The sequence below is a fragment of the Loxodonta africana genome, chromosome 26 (assembly GCF_030014295.1).
Source record: "Loxodonta africana isolate mLoxAfr1 chromosome 26, mLoxAfr1.hap2, whole genome shotgun sequence".
Taxonomy (NCBI): Eukaryota; Metazoa; Chordata; class Mammalia; order Proboscidea; family Elephantidae; genus Loxodonta; species Loxodonta africana.
In genome coordinates this window covers 45,583,279-45,603,102 of record NC_087367.1, presented here as the reverse complement: position 1 = coordinate 45,603,102, position 19,824 = coordinate 45,583,279, and the positions used below count along the sequence as shown (strand labels likewise).

Sequence of the window (19,824 nt, the reverse complement as noted above, 5' to 3'; positions counted from 1 at the left end):
GACCTGGTGATCTGCTCTTGTACAGATGACAGCCTAAAAATCCTATGGGGCTGTTCTCTGTCCTATAGGGTTGCTAGGGTTTGGAATCAACTCAATGGCACACAACAACAACAACAGAAGCTGAAATAGTGAAAGAAGGACCTCCTCCTAGAGTCACACGCTAAATTCGAACATCTAGCCTCCTGAACTGTAGGAAAATAAATTCCAGTTATTTAAAGTCACCCGCTTGTAATATTTGTGTTACAAAAAAACAACCAAAAAACAAAACCCATTGTCGTCGATTGATTTTGACTCTTAGCAACCCGATAGGACAGAACAGAACTTCCCACAGGCTTTCCAAGGCTGTGATCTTTATAAAAGCAGGCTGCCACGTTTTATTCCAGCAGAGCGATTGATGGCTTAGAACTGCCAGCCTTTTGGTTAGCAGCCCAGTGCTTAACCACTGTTCCACCAGAGTGCCTTATTTGTCTTATAACCAAAAAAAAAAAAAAAAAACCAAAAAACCCACTGTTATCAAGTTGATTCCATCACACCAGGCTGCTCCAGCCTGGGAATCTGGGAATAGAATAGAACGGCCTCCTAAACTAAAACTGAGGGAAACCCTATGGACTACATGTCAAGATGCAGCATGGACTACACTGAGATAGGGTCCCTGCTCTAATCCAGAGTAAAGGACCTACTGTGAGGCAGAAGGAAAAGCTGCCTTCAGATGGACCCAGGCCAACCGGCCCATCAGTCAAGAGCTGTCAGACTCTCGTCCTTCCCAGGAAGCAAGGTGCTTCCTCCTTTGAACCCTGAAGACTCACCACTTTTCTGAACATCACATGTGTATTGTCCCCACCACCAGCAGTAACAGAGCCACCACTTACTGTTCATTGCACATGACAGCCACTGGGTTCAGTTCTGAACAGGCATCCTCTCAGCCCCAGCAGCTGAGAGGGAGGGTCTCTCATGTATCCATTTTATATGGGGAGGAACTAAGAGCTGTAGGGGAAGTTACCCGAGGTCCCGCCTTTAGGGAGTATCCAAGCCCAGATTTGGACGGAGGACTGCCTGGCTCCGGAAGCCAGTGCAGATTCACCACACCATTCAGAGTGGTGAATTTAATGAGATTTATTTGTCCTGACAGCCTTGCATAATTCAAAACTAAAGTTCCCGTAGGAATACATTTGGAGTAGGAGTCACATTCCAAACTTTTTCCATGAAGTGAGACTTTATGAATATTTTTATTTTGCATGTATTAGCATAGTGCTATACTCCATTGGCCCACAATGCAAGCCCCAGCTAGATCCCAGGACCTGGTTCCAGGGCCAAAGTCCTTCTCATCCCACCTCTGGTACCAGGCAGGTGCTCCAAAGGTAGCTCAGCCCTGAGTACTTCCAGTGGCTGCTCAAACCCCAGATGAAGCAAGGGAGGCTATAGGGCTCTACTGTTACAATTAGAATTTATACAAATAAAATGAACAACAATAACAAAAAAGTCCACTCTCCTGGCCTGCGATTCCTCCCTGCAGCCCTAAGAGGCAAGCTGTCTTATGTCTCTCACTGCCCCTTGGTCCTCTTTCAATTGCCTCATATGTATGCAAAAGCTGGGCAATAAACAAAGAAGATTGAAGAAGAATTGACGCATTTGAATTACGGTATTTGGGAAGCATATTGAATATACTACGGACTGCCAGAAGAATGAACAAATCTGTCTTGGAGGAAGTACATCCAGAATGCTCCTTAGAAGCAAGGATGATGAGACTTTGTCTCACATGCTTTGGACTTGTTATCAGGAGGGACCAGTTCTTGGAGAAGGACATCACGCTTGGTAGAGGATCAAAAAAAGAGAAAGACTCTTGACAAGATGTATTGACACGTGTTGCAACAATGGGCTCAAGCATAACAATGATTGTGAGGATGGCACAGGACTGAGCAGTATTTCGTTCTGTTATACATAGGGTTGCTACAAGTCAGAACCAATTCGACAGCACCTGATAACAACAGCAGAGTTTGGTGAATAGAACTGAAGTCAGGTCTGAATGCTAGAGTGTTTCCCTCTGAGCAGTGGAGGATCATGGTGAGCTGAAATCAAGCTGACAGATGGTCTCCTAACAAGAAGCAGAGTGACAGCTTTCAGAGGCCCATCCTAGCCATCCTCTTGTTGTTGCTCTATGCAAAGCAAATGCCACTGGGATGTGGACCCAGGCCCTGGGGGGCCAATCCGCCAGGCTGAGCAGGCTGCAGGGTGTGGTGCTTGGCAGGATGCCCTCCCCTCAGCCTGAACCCAGCACCCCAGGATCCCTTGCTGATTTCATTAGCCCAGTCTTCATGCTAACGGAGAAGGCAGGGACTGTGGTTTTATACAGAGGGCATTGTAGTGGACCTGGCCTGAGAGGGTAGCCAGCAACTTCTGACTCTCCTTTAGAGCTGGCCTCAAACCCCTTGTCTAGACCAAAGGGGAGAAAGAGCATAGCCAGACCCTTGGGCTAAGGTCTCTCTATGCCCACCGGAAGCAAGACTCAGCCCTTAGACAGCCCACAGTAGATCCAAGGCCACAGTGCATTTATGAGATATGACTAGTTCACTGGCGGTTTATGGAGAGATGGGAGAAAGATCCCCATGGCCAGAACCCAGCAGACATTTCATCATTAGATGTCCCTGTTCCTGCCCCATTCTTTTTCCATTCCAGGCACCTATTTACCCCCACCCCCATAGGTCTTACAATTTATAAAGAAATCCCTTCTATCATGCTAAAGGATTCATCTCTTGAACCTGATTTGCACATCTGACTAAAAAAAAGGGCTTGGTATTTAAGTAAACCAGAATCTATTATTCCCTTAGCACCTCCCTGGGTAGCTAATTTATCCTCAGACATCTTCAACTCTAATACAGTGGACTGAGGATGAGCATTTATGGACTGAGCCTTTATGGGCTGCTACTCCTTACAATACCAACTGGCCACTTCCTGCATCCTTTAAAAAAGTACAAATGCAAAACCGCTCTATTGGGCTATTTCCACAACCGTGACCACACAAAATTCCTGTATGGGAAAAAATCTCACTGAGAATGATCTTATGGTCACACATTATAAAACATACAAAGAAAAGGATCTACCAATCCAGATTCTAATAGAATAATCTGAAACTTAAAATAAATATATTTAAAATAATTTAAGAAATCAAAAATGAAATAGAGACCATAGGAAACAAAAAGAAACCATGAAAACAGGGCAGGCTGACTTGAAAAACTATTACAAGAACTTTTAGAAATTATCAAAATATATCCCCCCCCAAAAAAACCCATTGCCGTCAAGTCGATTCTGACTTATAGCTACCCTATAGGACAGAGTAGAACTGCCCCACAGAGTTTCCAAAGAGATCCTGGTGGATTCGAACTGCCGAACCTTTAGTTAGCAGCTGTAGCTCTTAACCGCTATGCCACCAGGATTCCCTCAAAATATACAGAGCCATTAAAATTTACAATGTAAAGGATGGATTGCACATCAGATTAACAGAACTGGAGACTTAAGTGAACAGAAAAACATATCAAGAAAATCCCCTGATATGCAGCACAGATGAATAAGCACTAGAAACTACAAAAGAGGGGTTATGAGACAAGAAGGCCAGAATGAAAATCTCCAACATACATCTAAAAGGATAGAGAGAATAGTGGTGCAGTAATATCAGGAGCAATTTTGGCTGAGAATTTTTTCAGAATTAAAGAAGAACCTTAATGGTCCAAACAAATAGCACACTAAACTTCCAAACAGGATAAGCAAAAATTAACCCAAACTCAGATACCTCATGGTGACCATACATGAAACAAAGAAAAGAGAAAATCTTAAACACAACTATAGAGAAACAACAGAGTACCTATAAAGGAATGACAGACTGACAGAGATGTCCTAACACTATAAAGAGATGCTAGAAGACAGAGGCATGATACCTTCAAAGTGCTGAGAGGAAATAACCGTCAACTTAAAATCCTATTTGTAGCTAATCTATAATTCAAGAGCAAGGGTGAAATTCAGACAATGACTTTAAGATTTTCTCATTCATGGGCCGACCTGAAAATAACTCTGTAGCATGTATTTCAGGAAAAAGGAAATTGAATCAACAAGGGTGGGTGAAATCCAAGAAACAATGGTGAGCACATAAGCCATTACTGAACTTGTGGGTAAACATATATAAGTGTTGACTTATTTATAAACAATAACTGTGATAATAACGGCCACTTGGGGAAGGGTAAAAACAGGTGGAACTGAAATACTGGTCAACAATAATGTGGAAGATGGGAGAAGGTGGTGGACACTAAAAAATTCTAGGATTCTTGTTTCATTCTCCTTGTTAAATCATAGGTCACTGTTAAAATATAAGGGTAATGGAGAGACATACCATGTTCATGAATTAACAGACTCAATATAGTATGCATGTCAATTTTCCCCATATTGATCTATGGATTTAATGCATTTCCAATGAAGAGTCCAGCAGTTTTTTTTTTTTTTTCCTGTAGGTATAGACAAGCTTATTCTAAAATTTATATGGAAAGGCAACTGAATTAGAACAGATCTAACAGTTTTGAACAAGAAGACTAAAGTTGGAAGAATCACACTACCTGATCTTAAGACTTAATAAAAAGCTGCAGAAATCAAGACAGGTGTGATATTGGCAAAGGGCTAGACACATAGATCAATGGAGCAGAAGAGAAAGTCCAGAAATAGACCCACACTAATATGACCAATTGAATTTTGACAATGCTGCAAAAACAGTACAATGGAGAAAAGATAGTCTTTTCAGCAAATGGAGCTGGAAAAATTGAATGTCCGTATGCAAAAAGAAAAAAACAAAACAAAAAACCTCAACACATACCTCACACTTATAATAAATTAACTGAAAATGGATCATAGATCTAAAAATCATTGTAAAACTATAAAACGTTTAGAAAAACACAGAGGAGAACATGTCTGTGATCTGGGATTAGGGAAAAAGTTCTTAGATGTGGCACCATAAAGCATGATTCATAAAAGAATAAGTTGATACATTGAACTTTAATAAAATTAAAAGCTTTTTTCTCTGCAAATAATACTACCAAAAGAATGTAAAAGATAAGCTAAAGACTAGGAGAAAATACTAGCAAATTTCACGTCTAAAAAAGAATTTATATCCAGAATTACAAAAAACTCTCAAAATTCAGCAGTAAGAAAACAAACAACCCAACTGAGAAATGGGCAGAAGATCTGAACAGACACTTCATCAAAGAGGCAAGCAAATACATGAAAAGATGTTCAACATCATTAACCACCAGGGAAATGCAAATTAAGACCACAGTAAGGTATTACTACATAAATAATGACAATGCTAAGTAATGGTGAGAATGTAGAGCAAGTAACTCTCAGACATTGCTGGTGGAAGTGCAAACTGGTACAGACACTTTAAAAAATAGTTTGTCAGTTTCTTAAAAATTTAAACATACACATATCATATGACCCAGCAATTCCACTCCTAGGTATTTGACCTAGGGAAATGAAAACTTATATTCCCAGAAAAAATCTATACACGAATATTTATATCAGCTCTGTTCATAACAGCTACAGACTGGAAACAACACAAATGCCCTTTGACAGGTCAATGGATAGACCAAAAGTGGCGCGTCCACACAGCAGAATGCTACTCAGCAATAAAAAGGAGTAAACGACTGATACATGCAACAACTTGGATGAACCCCAAATGCTACACTGAGTGAAAGCAGGCAGTCTCAAAGTATTATACACTGTATGATTCCGTTTATATGATATGCTCAAAACCCACAAAACCACAGTGATGGAAAACAGGACAGTGATTGCCAGGGTATAGAGTAGGTATGACTGTAAAGGAATAGCACGAGGGGGATTTTTGGGGTGATGGAACTACTCCGTATCCCCACCTTGGTGGTTACAAAAATCTGTACATGTGTTTAAACTATTGTGTACCACCTGCAATTAAAAGTCAATTTTACTCTATAATAATTTTTGAAAGAGAATTTTGAAATTTAAGGATAACTAACAATGCATAATTCCAACAGTAAGAAGAAATAAAAAGTTGGACTAAAGAAATAGGCCACTAGAAGGAGAAATATATACAGATAAGCAACAGGCTTAAAAGCATACCAACTGCAGGGCAGTGTCTCCCTCTGGGAAAGAAGTGAGGCGTCGAGAGGGAGGTAATGTTTTATACAGGTTTTTTAAAAGCGGTATCTGAAGGAAAATTGCTAAATTTTGATGGTCAGTACTTGGGTGTCTATTATTTTCTTGACTTAGCTGTAGTTTGAATTTTTCTGGTTAAAAAAATAGTTTTTAAAGGAAAGGGAATTTAATACTATGTTTTTTTTTTTTTACAAATCTCATAAAATCCTCACACATTTCACCCTGCCACAGGACACATCACTAAGAACCCAAGGTACAGTGTCATAGAAGCCTAAGAGTCGGGATACTTGAGCCTCTCTCTTTCTAACTGACCGTGTGTCCTTAGGAAAGCTATTGGATGTCTTTGGGCACTGTGTCCTTGTCTTATTCCTTTTCTTTCTCCTTCACGGTGTCCAGAGAAATCAGATGAGGGCATAGGATAAGAGTGCACTGTAACCTGAAGAATGATGGACAAACGTGCAAATACCAGGGACTGTTAAATGATTAATTATCCACAGATCTCGTCACATTCATCGCTTTAACCTTCCTCCCGCCAAGCCCCATTGCAGGCGCTGCTCACAAGTATCCCCAGGCAGGGGATCTTGGATCATTCCAGGCGGTAAAGCCCAGGGAATCAGAGCAGGAGAGAAGTCACGCGCCTTCCTCAACAAGCCAGAGCTCAGATAGCTGCTCCATGTCTTTACATCCTGCAGTATGTTCTGAGCTTCAGATGAGCTTGGTGGAGAAGCCAAACAATAAAAGCCAAGGAAGCATGGCCCAGTGGAATGGAATTGTCCCAGAAGCACCCCACTAACTTCGTGAGATGTCTGCTCATTTCTTATGGCCCTGAAGCAGAGGCAGGAGGCCACTCACCGACGTTGGCCAAGGTGTACTGGTAAGGCTCTGAAAGGAAGTGTGGGAGGGTGAGGAAGAAGGCACCTGCAGCCAGGAGGAGGCCCCCAATGCCAATCACCCGTGGACGGTGCACCCGGCTGCCGAAGTAGCTGACAAAGATGATAAGGATGGCATTGCTGATCTGCGGAGAGAGAGAGAGGGGCCGAGTGAGACCAGAAACCCTGTCTTCATCCACCCACAGAGCAGACCTGACTACACCCCGTCCGGGAAAACTGGAGAGGCAAGAGGATGCCCGGTGTCAGCTGGGGTCCAGGCAGAGCTGTGGTGTCAGACCTGCCCACAGGGCCTCCAACATGTGAATCCAGCTTTCTCTCTGGGGCCAGAAGCCTTTCCCTGCCTGAGCCTGAGAGACCAGCCCTGGGGAATTACCTGAAGACTACGGAAAGCTCACAGCCTAAACTTAACTGTTTTAGGACCAAACCCTTTGAGGCAAAATCCAAGAAGCCTCCAATTCTGGCTGGCTCCTAAAAAAAAGGAACAGTAAAATGTTCCCTAATTAGAGTCTTTGGTAGTCAGTAACAACAAAGCAACATGCACTACCTCGTTTAACCATACAGTATCCCTCCATTTACAGGTGACAAAATTGAGGCTCAGAATATTAAGTAGTTTGCCCACATCCATGAGGTTAGGAGGTGGTCAGTCCAAGGCTTAAGCACAGAATGGCCTGACTTTAAAGCCTTGAGTCTTAAATAGACAGGTGTCTTAGAGAAGTGGATCTCTGCCCCAGTTCTGCTGCTAAGCGGTCTCTGTCCCTCGCTGGGCCTTTTCCACTTCTGTAAACTGAGGGATGGGGATGAAGTAAGCTCATGTCCTTAAGCTCCTGTTGTGCCCCACTCAGAGCCAGGGAAGGAACAGGAGGCTCAGCTTGAGGAGCAAGATCTTGAATGGGAACGGGGGTGCAGGCAGGTCTCTGATATGTCACTGTCCAAAGGGATGATACTCTACCCCAGAACGCAAGGTCATCTGGACTAGAGGACTTTTGAATGTCAGCAGCCATAGCCCCAGCCCTGCCCACACCACAGTCTCCTTCCAGCTGAAGAAGCAGGTGTTTCTCTCAGGAAATCGAGGCTAGAGTCTTCGTAGATGGCTTTTGCTAAAGTCCCCAATGACCTCCTTATTACTAAGTTACAGGTCCATTCTCAGCTCCCTTCTTATTTGATCTCTCATCATTTGACTCAGTTGATCATTTTTCTTTCTTCCTGAAACACTTCTTTCACTGAGTTTGCATGACACTGCTTCTCCTAGTTTTCTTCCTGTCTCCCTGGCTGCTCCTTCTCAGTCTCCTTGGCTGGTTCTCCCTCATCTCCTGATCGCTCAACGTTGGGCCTAGAGCTTAAGCCTTGCACCTCAGCTCTTGTCTGGATGGTCTAATCCAGGCTCATGGATTTACATGCTCTACATGTGCTTTGAATTCTCACAGACTTAACACATCCAAAACTTCACTTCTCATGGTCCCCAGATCCCGGCCTTGCCTTTGTATCTCCTCATCTTAGTAAACAGCACCTCCATCCTCCCAGCGGCTCATGCAAAACACCTGAGCATCATCCTTGACTATTCGTTCACACCTACAACCACTTCATCAGCAAATCCCATTTGCTTGACCTTCAGTACCAGTCCAGAAGTTGACCACTTCTTACCACCTCCCCCTGTACCACCCCGGTCCAAGCCACCAGCATATTGTGTCTGAATTAATGCAGTAGCTAACTGGCTGGTCTCCCTGCTTCCACCCTTGCCCCAGAACAGTCTATTCTCCATTCAGCAGCCAAAGTGGTCCTGTCGAAATGTCAGACCAATTCCCTCTGCTCAGTCCTCCAATGGGAAAAGGCAAAGTCCTTCCCAGAGCCTCCAGAGCCCTACACATTTCTCCCCTTCCCTGTTACCTCTCTGATCTCCTCTCTTACCTCTTTTCCTCCCCTCCTTCCACTCCAGCCACTCTGCCTTCTGGTGCTCCTTCAATAATACATCTCTGAAGGAGCAGGTGGATTCCCTCCTCAGGGCCTTGTATATGCTGCTCCCGCCTGGACTGCTCCTCCCTTACGTGTCCGCAGGGCTCCCTTATTTTCTAACCAGCTTCAGACAGCTGCTCAGATTTAACCTTCTTATTAGGATCTTCTCCTATCTCCTTATTTAAAATTCAGCCACCACCCCCAATTTGGCCCCGTGCACCTTTTTCCCATCACGTCTTTGTTTTTCTTCATACCACTTATCATAATCTGATCTGCCATATGTTTTATTTATTTCTGTAAATGGGTGTCATATTAGTCATCAGAATATAAGCTCTATATGAGCAGAGATTTTTGTTTGTTCATTCCTGTATTCCTAGCACCTAGAATAGTGCCTGACACATAGTAAGTGTCCTTTAAATATTGGTTGGGCAAATGAATGAGTGTGTAAATGGTAAACTTTGTCAAAAGGATACAGTTGCCCAGGAGACCCCTCTTTAATAGCACAAGTAAGATGGCTTCTGATTTACAAAGAGAAAGGGGAGGAGCAGGTGTGTGAGGAGGAAGGCCAGCCCGAGCTAGGGAGTTGCTCCAGGTGGTTCTAGAACATTCAGAAACCTGCATCTGGAAAGAAAGCTTTATCCTTTTGCTTCTTAGATTTTATTCATTTCCTTCTTGTTTCCTCATAATTTTTCACAAGTTGATTGTAAATGTCAGAGCATATCAGCTATGCTAACTGAAGCTACCTGACTTTAAAATGTCTGAGTGAGGGATAGTGGAGGGAAGGAAGCACTGGGGTGTCCAGACCACCACCACCACCCACCCCACCCCCGCCATCCAGAGGGGCCATTCCAGCACTCTCCTGAGGCCTGAGCTTGTATTCAGAGGGAAGCTGGACCTCCATAGGTGTCATGGATGAAGCTGGCTTACGGCCTTAGTTTCCAAACCTTTCTCCCAATATAAAAAAAAAAACCCCAACATGAGGCTGTTATAGGTGAGGAGAGGAGGGCCTCTGCAGCCCAGGCCTTAGCCCATCCCCAGCCCCTGGAAACAAACCAACAACAACCCAAACCCATTGCCGTCAAGTTGATTCCAACTCATAGCGACCCTATAGGACAGAGTAGAACTGCCCCATAAGGTTTCCAAGACTGTAAATCTTTACGGGAGCAGACTGCCACATCTTTCTCCCATAGAGTGGCTGGTGGGTTTGGACCACTGACTTTTTGATTAGCAGCCTAGTGCTTAACCACTGTGCCACCAGGGCTGTTTCCAATGGAATGGCCCCTAAAGCAGCTCTGTGGATTTCCTGTTGGGCCATTTGAAAGCTGTTACAAAGCCTATTTGTAACACATCACTGCTTTTTAATATCTCAAACCAAAGTGGCATCAGGTCAAACTGGTGGGAATGCATTAAGGTTGGAGGGGCTCTAGGGCTCCCACTGACTTAGTCTACTCAGCCCTGGCCTTTAATCACAGACAAGAGAAGGCGCTGCTTGCACAGGGCCAAGACGCCACATGTCTTCTGTCAGCTGAACTTCTCCTTCTGCTGCTGGTCATTCATACCAGCCTACATGGACCTTTTACTCCACCTATTGGCCCCCATAAGACTTTAAGACTGTGAGCTGCACCTGAAGGCTGACGCCCCCGGAGGGTTGCTCACCCAGGCTTCTGGTAGGTAACCTCCTTATAGTCTGTGGTGCCTTCCATCCTGCACTCAAGCAGCTGCCAAAGTCTGCCTTTTTCTTTTCGGTATCTCTGGGATCCTTCATTCCTTCAACGTCTTAAGGCTAGTGCAGCTGCTGATTCGTTGATGAACTGTTTCCCGTCTCCAGAGTTGCCTCGTCACCTCTTCCATAATGAGACTTTCCATCCCTCCCTGGCTTTGCTCAAGAAGCCATGACTGCCAAAAAAGCAGGGACTTTCATGCCCAACCTTCTGCTTGCCCTTTAAGGGTCCCTGCTTTACTACTTGGCCTGTTTCTAAATGCAACGGTCAGAATCAACAGGGGTGTGGAAAGTCCTTTGGCTGAGTTCCTGTCTTACCTTCTCCACACACTCACTCATGCACCTTTTCCACATACATTGACACAAATACATACTCAGACACACAGATTTAGACATGCACAGACACAAATACACAAGTAGATGCAAGCATACACACACATTGTCACACACAGAGAGACAAACACACAGGCTTGTTAGGTCACAGGAATGAACTTTCTTATGTTATTTGCCTCCAATCATGACCATAAGCATGATCTGAAACCAGGTTGTTGTAAAGCTCATCTGAGTTTGGGAAAGAGAAGATTATTTAATGGATGAATTATTTTCATTTTTGATTGAGCCATAGCCTTGTTTGAAATGTTATTCCCCTTATTCGCCTAAACAACCTCCCATCATGTACCAGCTGGCCACTCCCTACCCCCTGAAGAAGCCAACTGTTTCTGGGACTACATTTTTGCTCCAGGGATAGGGACAATATGAATGAAAATTTACTCATGGAGAGATGATAGAATATACCATCATATGGGGCTGAGGTGGTAGGGAGGGTTCACCTTACCTGCCAGTTCTGATTTTAATCAGTAGACGTACCTAGAATACTGTGTTGAGAAGGATTCAGAGTCTGCGTCTGGATTCAGCAGGAAAGAAGACTGTGGTAGATTAGTGATGCTTGCCAGGGCCATGGGTTAGCACTGTGATGACACAAATGTCAGAGATTTGTTTTCCCTAATGTCTGTCAGGAGGGAGGACAACACGTGCCATGGTCATTATCAAAGGCTGTTATGGATTGAATAGTGCCCTCCCCTACAAATATGAAATTTTAGCCCCTATACTTATGGTTGTAACTCTGCTTGGAAATAGTGTTTTCTTTGTTATGTTAATTACATCATGCTGGAGTAGGGTAGGTCCTAAACCTGATCACTTCTGAGTTATAAAAAGACCAGAAAAGACACAGAGACACACACACAGGGAAAGACAGATGCCACGTGAGGATTACAAGTCAAGGAACCAAGGAACTCCCAGGGCACCCAACAAGAAAGGAATCTACACAGCCAAGACCCTGATTTGGACTTTCAGCTTCTAGAACTGTGAGAAAACAACTTTCTGTTCTTTAAAGCCACTCACATGTGGTACCTGTGTTACAATAACACTAGGTAAGTAAGACACAGGCCCACTTTTGGGAGGGAGCATTCTGTGTGAGGGGTGCCAGGTTCAGTCCTGAAGAGAACAATCTACAGGGTGAGGTAGACCTAATCACTGCACATCACAGGAAGTTCAGGACACAGACACACATCAGATGGAGACACACTTGAGTATACACACACACAGACACACACAGTTACACAGACAGTCAAACACACAGACGCATACATACAGAAAGCAGTATAGGCACACATGTGGGCCTGGGAGTTCAGAGCAGGGGGTCTGAGGCCTGTCAGGCCAGCAAGGACAACTCAGGACACAGGGTTGTACGTGTATATGTACATGTATGTCACAGGTGTAGGGGAAATAGCTTGTGTTGGGCAAATGCTGTGCAGAGACAGCACCCATAGAGATTCCACTGAAGCATTAGGCAATGCGACTTCTTTGCATAGAGCAGAGCTGTGGACCAGGGGTTGGAGGAGGTGTGGTAGAAGAGGTAGGGTGGGGAGTCATATGGCAGCCATCAGATGGACCTGGGTTCAGATCCTGGTGGCACTATGCTCATGACATGTGGCTGCTGACCTGGCATGGATTATTAGCCTTTCTGACCCAGGCTTCCTTCCCTGAAAACATGAATATGAAGAGGTTCTTCCTCTTAGGACTGCAGAGGGGACCTGACACAGGTGAGGGGCTCCTGTGTGGCCACCGAAGCCAGAGGAGGAGCGGAGACCAAAGCCACGTGTTCAGCTGAGTAGCAGGCTAGGGGAAGGGAGATTGAAAGGTGATGGAGGGGGTTTTAAGAGACATCCCATCTTCTTGTACAGCTCCATCATAGCCAGAGCTGTTCTGGGGGAGCCTCATATCTCTGAATTGCTGCATCTACCTGATTTCACTACATTAAGGGATGGTCCAATCATGCTCCAGAGGCACAGCTTGGCTCCCAGAAGGGTGAAGCCACTGCCTCCATCCAGGAACAGTGGGCCTCAGGAAAGAGAAGAGGGAAGCCGGGTCTGGCGCCCCATCTCCACACCATGAAGCCACTGATGCTACAGCCGTGATGGCGAGTGGGATGCATCCCATCCCTCTTTCTCCCCAGCTTCCAGCGACTTCTGGCAGACTCTGCCCTCTGACCTCCCACCCCCTGCCTCTTGGCCTACCCTACCCTCCTGTAACTTTGATATGGAGTCACTGGTGGAGAGTGTGAAATGGCCTCATCCATGTTGCTGGAAGGTCACAGAGATCTGACCTCATCCGTGAGTCAGGTGTGCTTAGCAGCCCTGGCTCATGTAACATTTGCAAGACTGGAGCTGCCTGGACCTGGGGCTGCTATCCCACTTGAGTGCCTAGGGCTTATCTCTCCGTGCATGGAGATGGGTCTGAGGCCACACAAATTCTTGGGCTACCGTGGAACTCAATTAAATGCACAAAGTTTGGAGGTAGATAGACTTGCACACCTTGGGCAAGCCACTTGCACTTACTGAACCTCATTCTTTTCATCTGTCAAGTGGGGTTGAGCAGGGTACCCGCTGGAAGAGCTGCTGAGGCCCTGAGGTCAGGTGCGGGAGGCTCTCAGCACAGTGCCTGGTGCATGCTAAGGCCTCACGGACTGTGCCTGCTGGTTCAGACTGTTTCCATTCCCTGAGTCCCCAGGCAGAGAGAGAATTGCACCCCATTTGCACATCCCAGCCCCCATTCCCCTTTCCTGGATCCCATGACTAGGAAAGGCCATAGGTAGGCTCTGCTGAATCAGTACCTCCTGCTTACCTCATTCAAACTGGAAATGAGACCAGAGGAAGAACTGGAGAGGCCGAAGCGCTTCTCAATGGTAGTGAGGCTGCTCTTGAAGTAGGCACTGTACAGGAGCTGGCAGAGCTGTAGGAGACCATGGCAGAGCACGAAGACCTGGGGGCACAGAACAGGAGCCCCGTCAGACTTCTGGACAGCCAGCACTGGCCACCCTCCCGGCCCTCCACTCCTAGACCCCAGCAGCCTGGTGTGGATCCTCCTCCATTCAGTCTCGCTGGCCTTTGCTTCCTCACCTGTTACATGGGCAACACCTACTTCACAGGGTGGCCTGGAGGGTGAAAGGAGACCATTGGTGTAAGGTATTTCAGCCCTCAGGAAGCGTTCAGTAAGTGTTAGCTGCTACTATCATTACTGCCATTCTTATCACTGTTATAAATGGCCCAGGAAAACCAAGATCACGAGCCCAGTGGTGCAAAGGTTAAGTGCTCAGCTGCTAACTGAAAGGTTAATTGGCTCTGCTGGAGGAAGACCTGACGATCTGCTCTCATAAAGATTACAGTCAAGAAAACCTTATGGAGCAGCTTTATTCTGTTACATGGGGTCGCTATGAATTGAAATCAACTCAACACACCCAACAACAAAGCCAAGACAAGGATTGGAGAATTACCACCAAAAGAAAGACTAGACTTATCAGCCATCAATTCGCCACCTCGGATTTCTTCTCCAGTGGGCTGCTGGTCAGCTGTAGGGTCTATCCTCCCTCCTATGCCCTGCAAGGGCTGAGCACTACTCTCCATCCAATTCAGACCACTCCCAGGCCCACACAGAAGCACTTGGTCACACTGCTCCCCTGTCCCCTTCTCTTGATGTGTCCCTCATTCCCCTCTCCCTCATTAATACCCATCCTCCAAGGCCCACTTATATTGCCCCAGTTAAGCCCCATGATGCTGACCCCAAACCACCTGGTTAGAATGAATGTTTCCCTCCTCACTTCCTCACTTGTTATGGCCTCTTATCAGAGGTATCTTGGGGAGCTTGGCTGCTAACCAAAAGGCTGGCAGTTGGAATTTGCAAGCTGCTCCTTGGAAACTCTATAGGGCAGTTCTACTCTGTCCTACAGGGTCACTATGAGTCAGAATTGACTTGACTGCAACAGGTTTGGTGGGTTTTTTTTTTTTTTGGCTTTCATCAGAGTATCTGTGATTGTGCTTGCTCCTCTCCTGGATGGATGATAACGGCTTCAGGGAGGTAGCTGAGGCCCTTTGTCTTTGTAACCTACCTCCCTGCTCACCTAGCCCTATGGGTACATGGAAATGTGAATCCTCAGTTATGGGGACAGATACACAGCAGGGAGGGAGGGAGAGAGGTTTGATGGTTTGGAGCAGGAAGGCTCAGGGCCCGGAGTCCCACCTTCCTGAACATCCCCTGGAAGGTGTTCCTTCTGGAGACCACACTTTTCCTCCAGGGAAGGGTGGGGTACCATTCCGTTTCATAGTCTGCCAAAGCTCTTCCCTTAACTGAAGAACTGGCATCTCAGGAGAGCAACTGAGGCTCCACCTTCATTTCCTTTTCCTCCCAAAGTTGTGCCTGGCCCCTCCACAGGGACCAGAGCTAATGTTTCCTCTTCTACCTGATAGGGCGGAGCATTTTCAGGGCCAGCTTGGAGCTTCTGACAGGGCCCAGCCCTCACTGCCTGCACAGGCATTCATACTTGGAGGCCTCTAAATCTGAGCTAAGTGAAACCACGAAAATAGATCCCCCTCCAAACTGCTCCCTGCCCCTGATCCCACGCTGCCACCACCTTTTCACCCAGTGATGGGAGGAAGTGAGCCAATTGCAGGCAGAGGTGGCACTCTTCTGCTTTGTTTGGGTTTATATATTGGGATTCATCCTAACCTTTTATTTGAACCAAAGGTTTCTACTGATAAAAGTATTTTGGAAAATGATCTAGTCCTACTCTCTTTTCACAAATGAGGAAACTGAGGTCTAGAGAAAGGGGACCAGAGTGCCTAGCATAGCGCCCTGCATGAAGTAGGTATTTCTGGGCTTAGGTGCTAGTTGCTTGAGATGTTCTGGGCCCGCCTGTCACACAATTGTGCGGACTTAGCACATTTTCGTCCTCTCAGGGCCATGGTTTCCCCAACTGTGAGCTTGTGGGGCTACATCAGTGGCTCTTAAGTCAGCTTTGATTTAGAGTCACCTGATCAAGGTGGGGGTGGGGAGTGTCTTCAGAACACACAGGCGGCCCAGATCCAGACCTGCCAACTCATATTCCATGGGGTGAAGCCCAAAACGCATATCTTGGCCAAGTTCCTCCAGCAGAATTTCATGGAGAACTGTAACTTAAAATCATTGGCCAAGAGGAAACTTCTCAGCTCTAACAATCTATGTGAAGGATTAGGAAAACAAGACAAAAACAAAACAAACGTTGTTGTTGTTATTTACCTCACTGTTGACTCCAACTCATGGTGACCTTATGTATAACAGAACGAAACGTTACCTAGTCCTGTGCCATCTTCATGATAATTGGTAAAACAAACAGCGATATTCCCTGATCTGTAGGCATTTCTACCATAAGGTATAAGGGAACACAAGAGGCACGGAGCCAGGCTAATGGGGATGTAGCAGAAGATAGTAATGGGTTTCATCAAGGTCCAATGTTCTTCTATGGACACAGGGCATCAAAGCACACTCAAGCCCAGATTCCCTGGTCCAGATCAGATTCAGAAAACAGGCTACTTGATCTCGAATGCCTTGCCAGATGTTCTGCTCATCCCATAACAGCTAATGCCCCCATAACTCTATCTGGAGTTTCTTTTTCTACACACAGCACCCTTTCTGCACACTTTCATGGGAAATCCCATTTGCCCATAGGATGATACCACCTAAATCTCAGTTCCTCACTTAGAACTTTCCCTAGAGCTTTACACTCAGGTCCACCCCACTGTCTGCTGGACGTGTCCACCTGGATACTCTCAGACCCCTCAGGCTAGTTACTCCTCAGATGGGACTCATTTCTTTCCCCCCTCAAACTACAACTCTTTTTCCTTCATCCCCTGTCACCTTCATTCAGTCTCCCAAAACAGAAGCCAGGAATTCTCCTAGATGCCCCTTGTTCCTCACTCTCCACTCCCTGGCATTTGTTCCACTGTTGAGCCCTGTGATTTCTTCTCAAAAGAAAATAAAGATATGTTATATGGGATATATTATCGCCTTTAAAACAGCACACCACCATTCCTCACTCTCTTTTATTTCTTCTTTATAACATTTATTGCTTCCTAAAATTACATCATGACTTGATTACTTATTTCTCAACATCTCCTTCGCCAGAACGTAGACCTCATGAAGGCAAAGACGATGTGTGTCTTTAGGACACCAATATCCCCCGTGCCCAAAACAGTGTCTGGTCCATCACAAGAGCTCAATCGTTGTTGAATGAGCAAATGCGGCTTTAAAGTACTCTATGAACCCATGCTCCAGAATATACATCCATCAGGGTAGCCATTCCGGGAAGCTGCACATTCATTCCAATAATCTGTGCTGTTCATTTCTGATTCCCCTTCTGCATTGCCTTCAATGAATATATAAGCCACACAATCTACCAGAAATGAAACAGGATTTTAGCTTAGTTGCCTCTCTTAATCGACTCTAAATCACAATCCAAACTAAAAACTTAAAGATTAATATCTCTGTATGAAGGAATTTTTTGGGGTGGTGAAAATATTCTATGTTTTGATTGTGGTGCTATTTACACAGGTGTTGTCCCAATGCAACAAACCTTTAAAATCTGTGTGTTTCATTTTATGTAAACTATATCTCAATGAAGTTGATTAAAAAATTAATTAAAAAAAGATTTGTAGGCCATGAAAGGTATTCAAAATAATGTTCTAAGGTTTTGAAGGGAATTCCACAATCAGTTTTATTTATTTATTTATAATGTTATAAGCAATGGCAATGTCATGGGAATAAGTTTGTTTATTCAGGGCGCCTACTTTGAAAGATTGAAAATGTGTGTAAAATGCATATAAAGTTTGTGGTGTATGCATGTGAGTGCTAAAGTGACACGTGTCACTTCAGGTACATCTTGTAGAAGAAAGCTAGTAGAGAAATCCCACGCCAGGGGAATAACATTCCCGTGAGGTGGGGTGGGAGGGTTCTCATAGTTTTAAATGTGAAGGAAATGCTCACAGCCCCATCTTTCTCTAATCCCAACATATGTAAAGAGGGAGGTTGGAGAGGAAGCCAGGAAATTGGAGTAACTATGAAGATCTTTCTTCTAATAAAGAGAGAAATTTTTACCACCTGTGCCAAAGAGCTGGAAACCCTGGTGGTGTAGTAGTTAAGTGCTACGGCTGCTAACCAAGAGGTCGGCGGTTGGAATCTGCCAGGCGCTCCTTGGAAACTCTATGGGGCAGTTCTACTCTGTCCTATAGGGTTGCTATGAGTCGGAATCGACTTGACGGCAGTGGGTTTGGTTTTTTTTTGGTGCCAAAGAGCTAAGAAAGGCTGGAAAGATGCTGAGATCCCAAGTGGGTGGGGCCCCAGGCCTGAGTCAAGCTTCAGGGATAGAGGCATGGGTATGACAACTAAAAAGAAAACTGTAAAGGGCAAACCGAAGGAAAAGGAGAGAAACCCTCACAGTTCAGGATGAATGAGAAAGGGCCAAGGGGCAGCCTGGAAGTGGTCACTTCACTCTACATGTTTTATGATCTTCTTTTCCAAATTAAACATTGAAATTACGGACCTGAGGTGTCTAACCATGGTATAGGGACACTAAGCAGAAGTTCTGAAATGTGATCCCCATAGAGTTCTTACTTATTTAGTGCCTGACTTTCCTGTTGACCAACACTGATTGTGTCTACACTCATCCTGGGAAAGGTAAAGCTCTAGGGATTTACCTGATACCTTTATGTCCCCTCAGGTGCGACTTCTCTGTGGTGATTCAATATATTGAGGGGGCCCAAGAGTGGGAAGAAAACAATTCAGGAGCCAGAGATGGGGGTAGACTGAGACACATGACTAGTGACCTCTGTTTGGAAAAACTGCTTTCATCCCTAAATGGTAGCTGTCAGCTTTCCCAGATAGGAATATTTAAATGGAACAATTCTCCCAAAGGAAGAGGGCAGGGGAGGTTGGGGGATTTAGTTCACTTATACCTACATCTTCTACCCCTCTCCCCACTCCTCACAATTTTGCTATCAGTATTTTTATTACTTTTGGATAACTTTATTTTATAGCTGGGAGCCAGAAAGAACAAGGCTTCCCTTCTAGATGCAAACACCCACACTAGCTGATAGTTCCCTCGATTTGTAGAGAGAAGGTCCCTCGCGGTTCCCCTGGGGTAAAGGACTTTTCTGTCTTAATCCCTCAGTGTTTATGCTTTCAGTCACAACTGCTGATTCTAAATCTGTTGCCTCTCCAGGGTTGTGCCAAGCCCAAGGGCTCCCATCCACTCTTTGCCCTGTGTACACACTTGAAAGCCTGTGTACCCACTCTTTTTCATTCAACGCTTTCCACCTTGCTGAAATTATTGAAATCTTTTATCCACTAGCCCATAGACTTCCAATCACAACCTCTCTCCATTTCTTTTTTCTGTTACCAGTTTTCACCATTTTTTATTCTTTACTTTCATAATAATGGGGTCTTAGAGATGAGGGGAGACAGACACGTGCTCAGTCTGCCAACTTGAATTATAAATCCAGTCTACATCCTATTGCTAAGCCTAGCAGACAAAGTAATAACTCTGTCCTCACTTTTTCAATGGGAAAAAGAAAGGCTCCAAGAAGTATATGCTTGTCAGCGGACTAAGTTGTTAAACTAAAAAGTGTACCAAGGTCCTTTTTTACAACTTTTCCCAACCCCACTAGATTCATTCTTCCTCATAACTCATTTATTTGACTAGATTCTTCCAAACTGGTTGTTATGTTTCCAATT

The 19,824-nt window shown here is 45.0% G+C and overlaps 1 protein-coding gene across 1 annotated transcript in view; it reads right to left on the bottom strand.

The window, feature by feature from the left end:
* Positions 1-19,824, bottom strand: part of SLCO2A1 (solute carrier organic anion transporter family member 2A1) — a 106,923-nt gene that overhangs the window by 40,116 nt on the left and 46,983 nt on the right. The window contains exons 2-3 of the mRNA XM_003419991.3: positions 13,909-14,046; positions 7,018-7,180 (exon numbers count right to left, since the gene is read on the bottom strand). Coding sequence (XP_003420039.1) covers positions 7,018-7,180; positions 13,909-14,046 — 301 coding nt within the window. The remainder of the gene's footprint in view (positions 1-7,017; positions 7,181-13,908; positions 14,047-19,824) is intronic.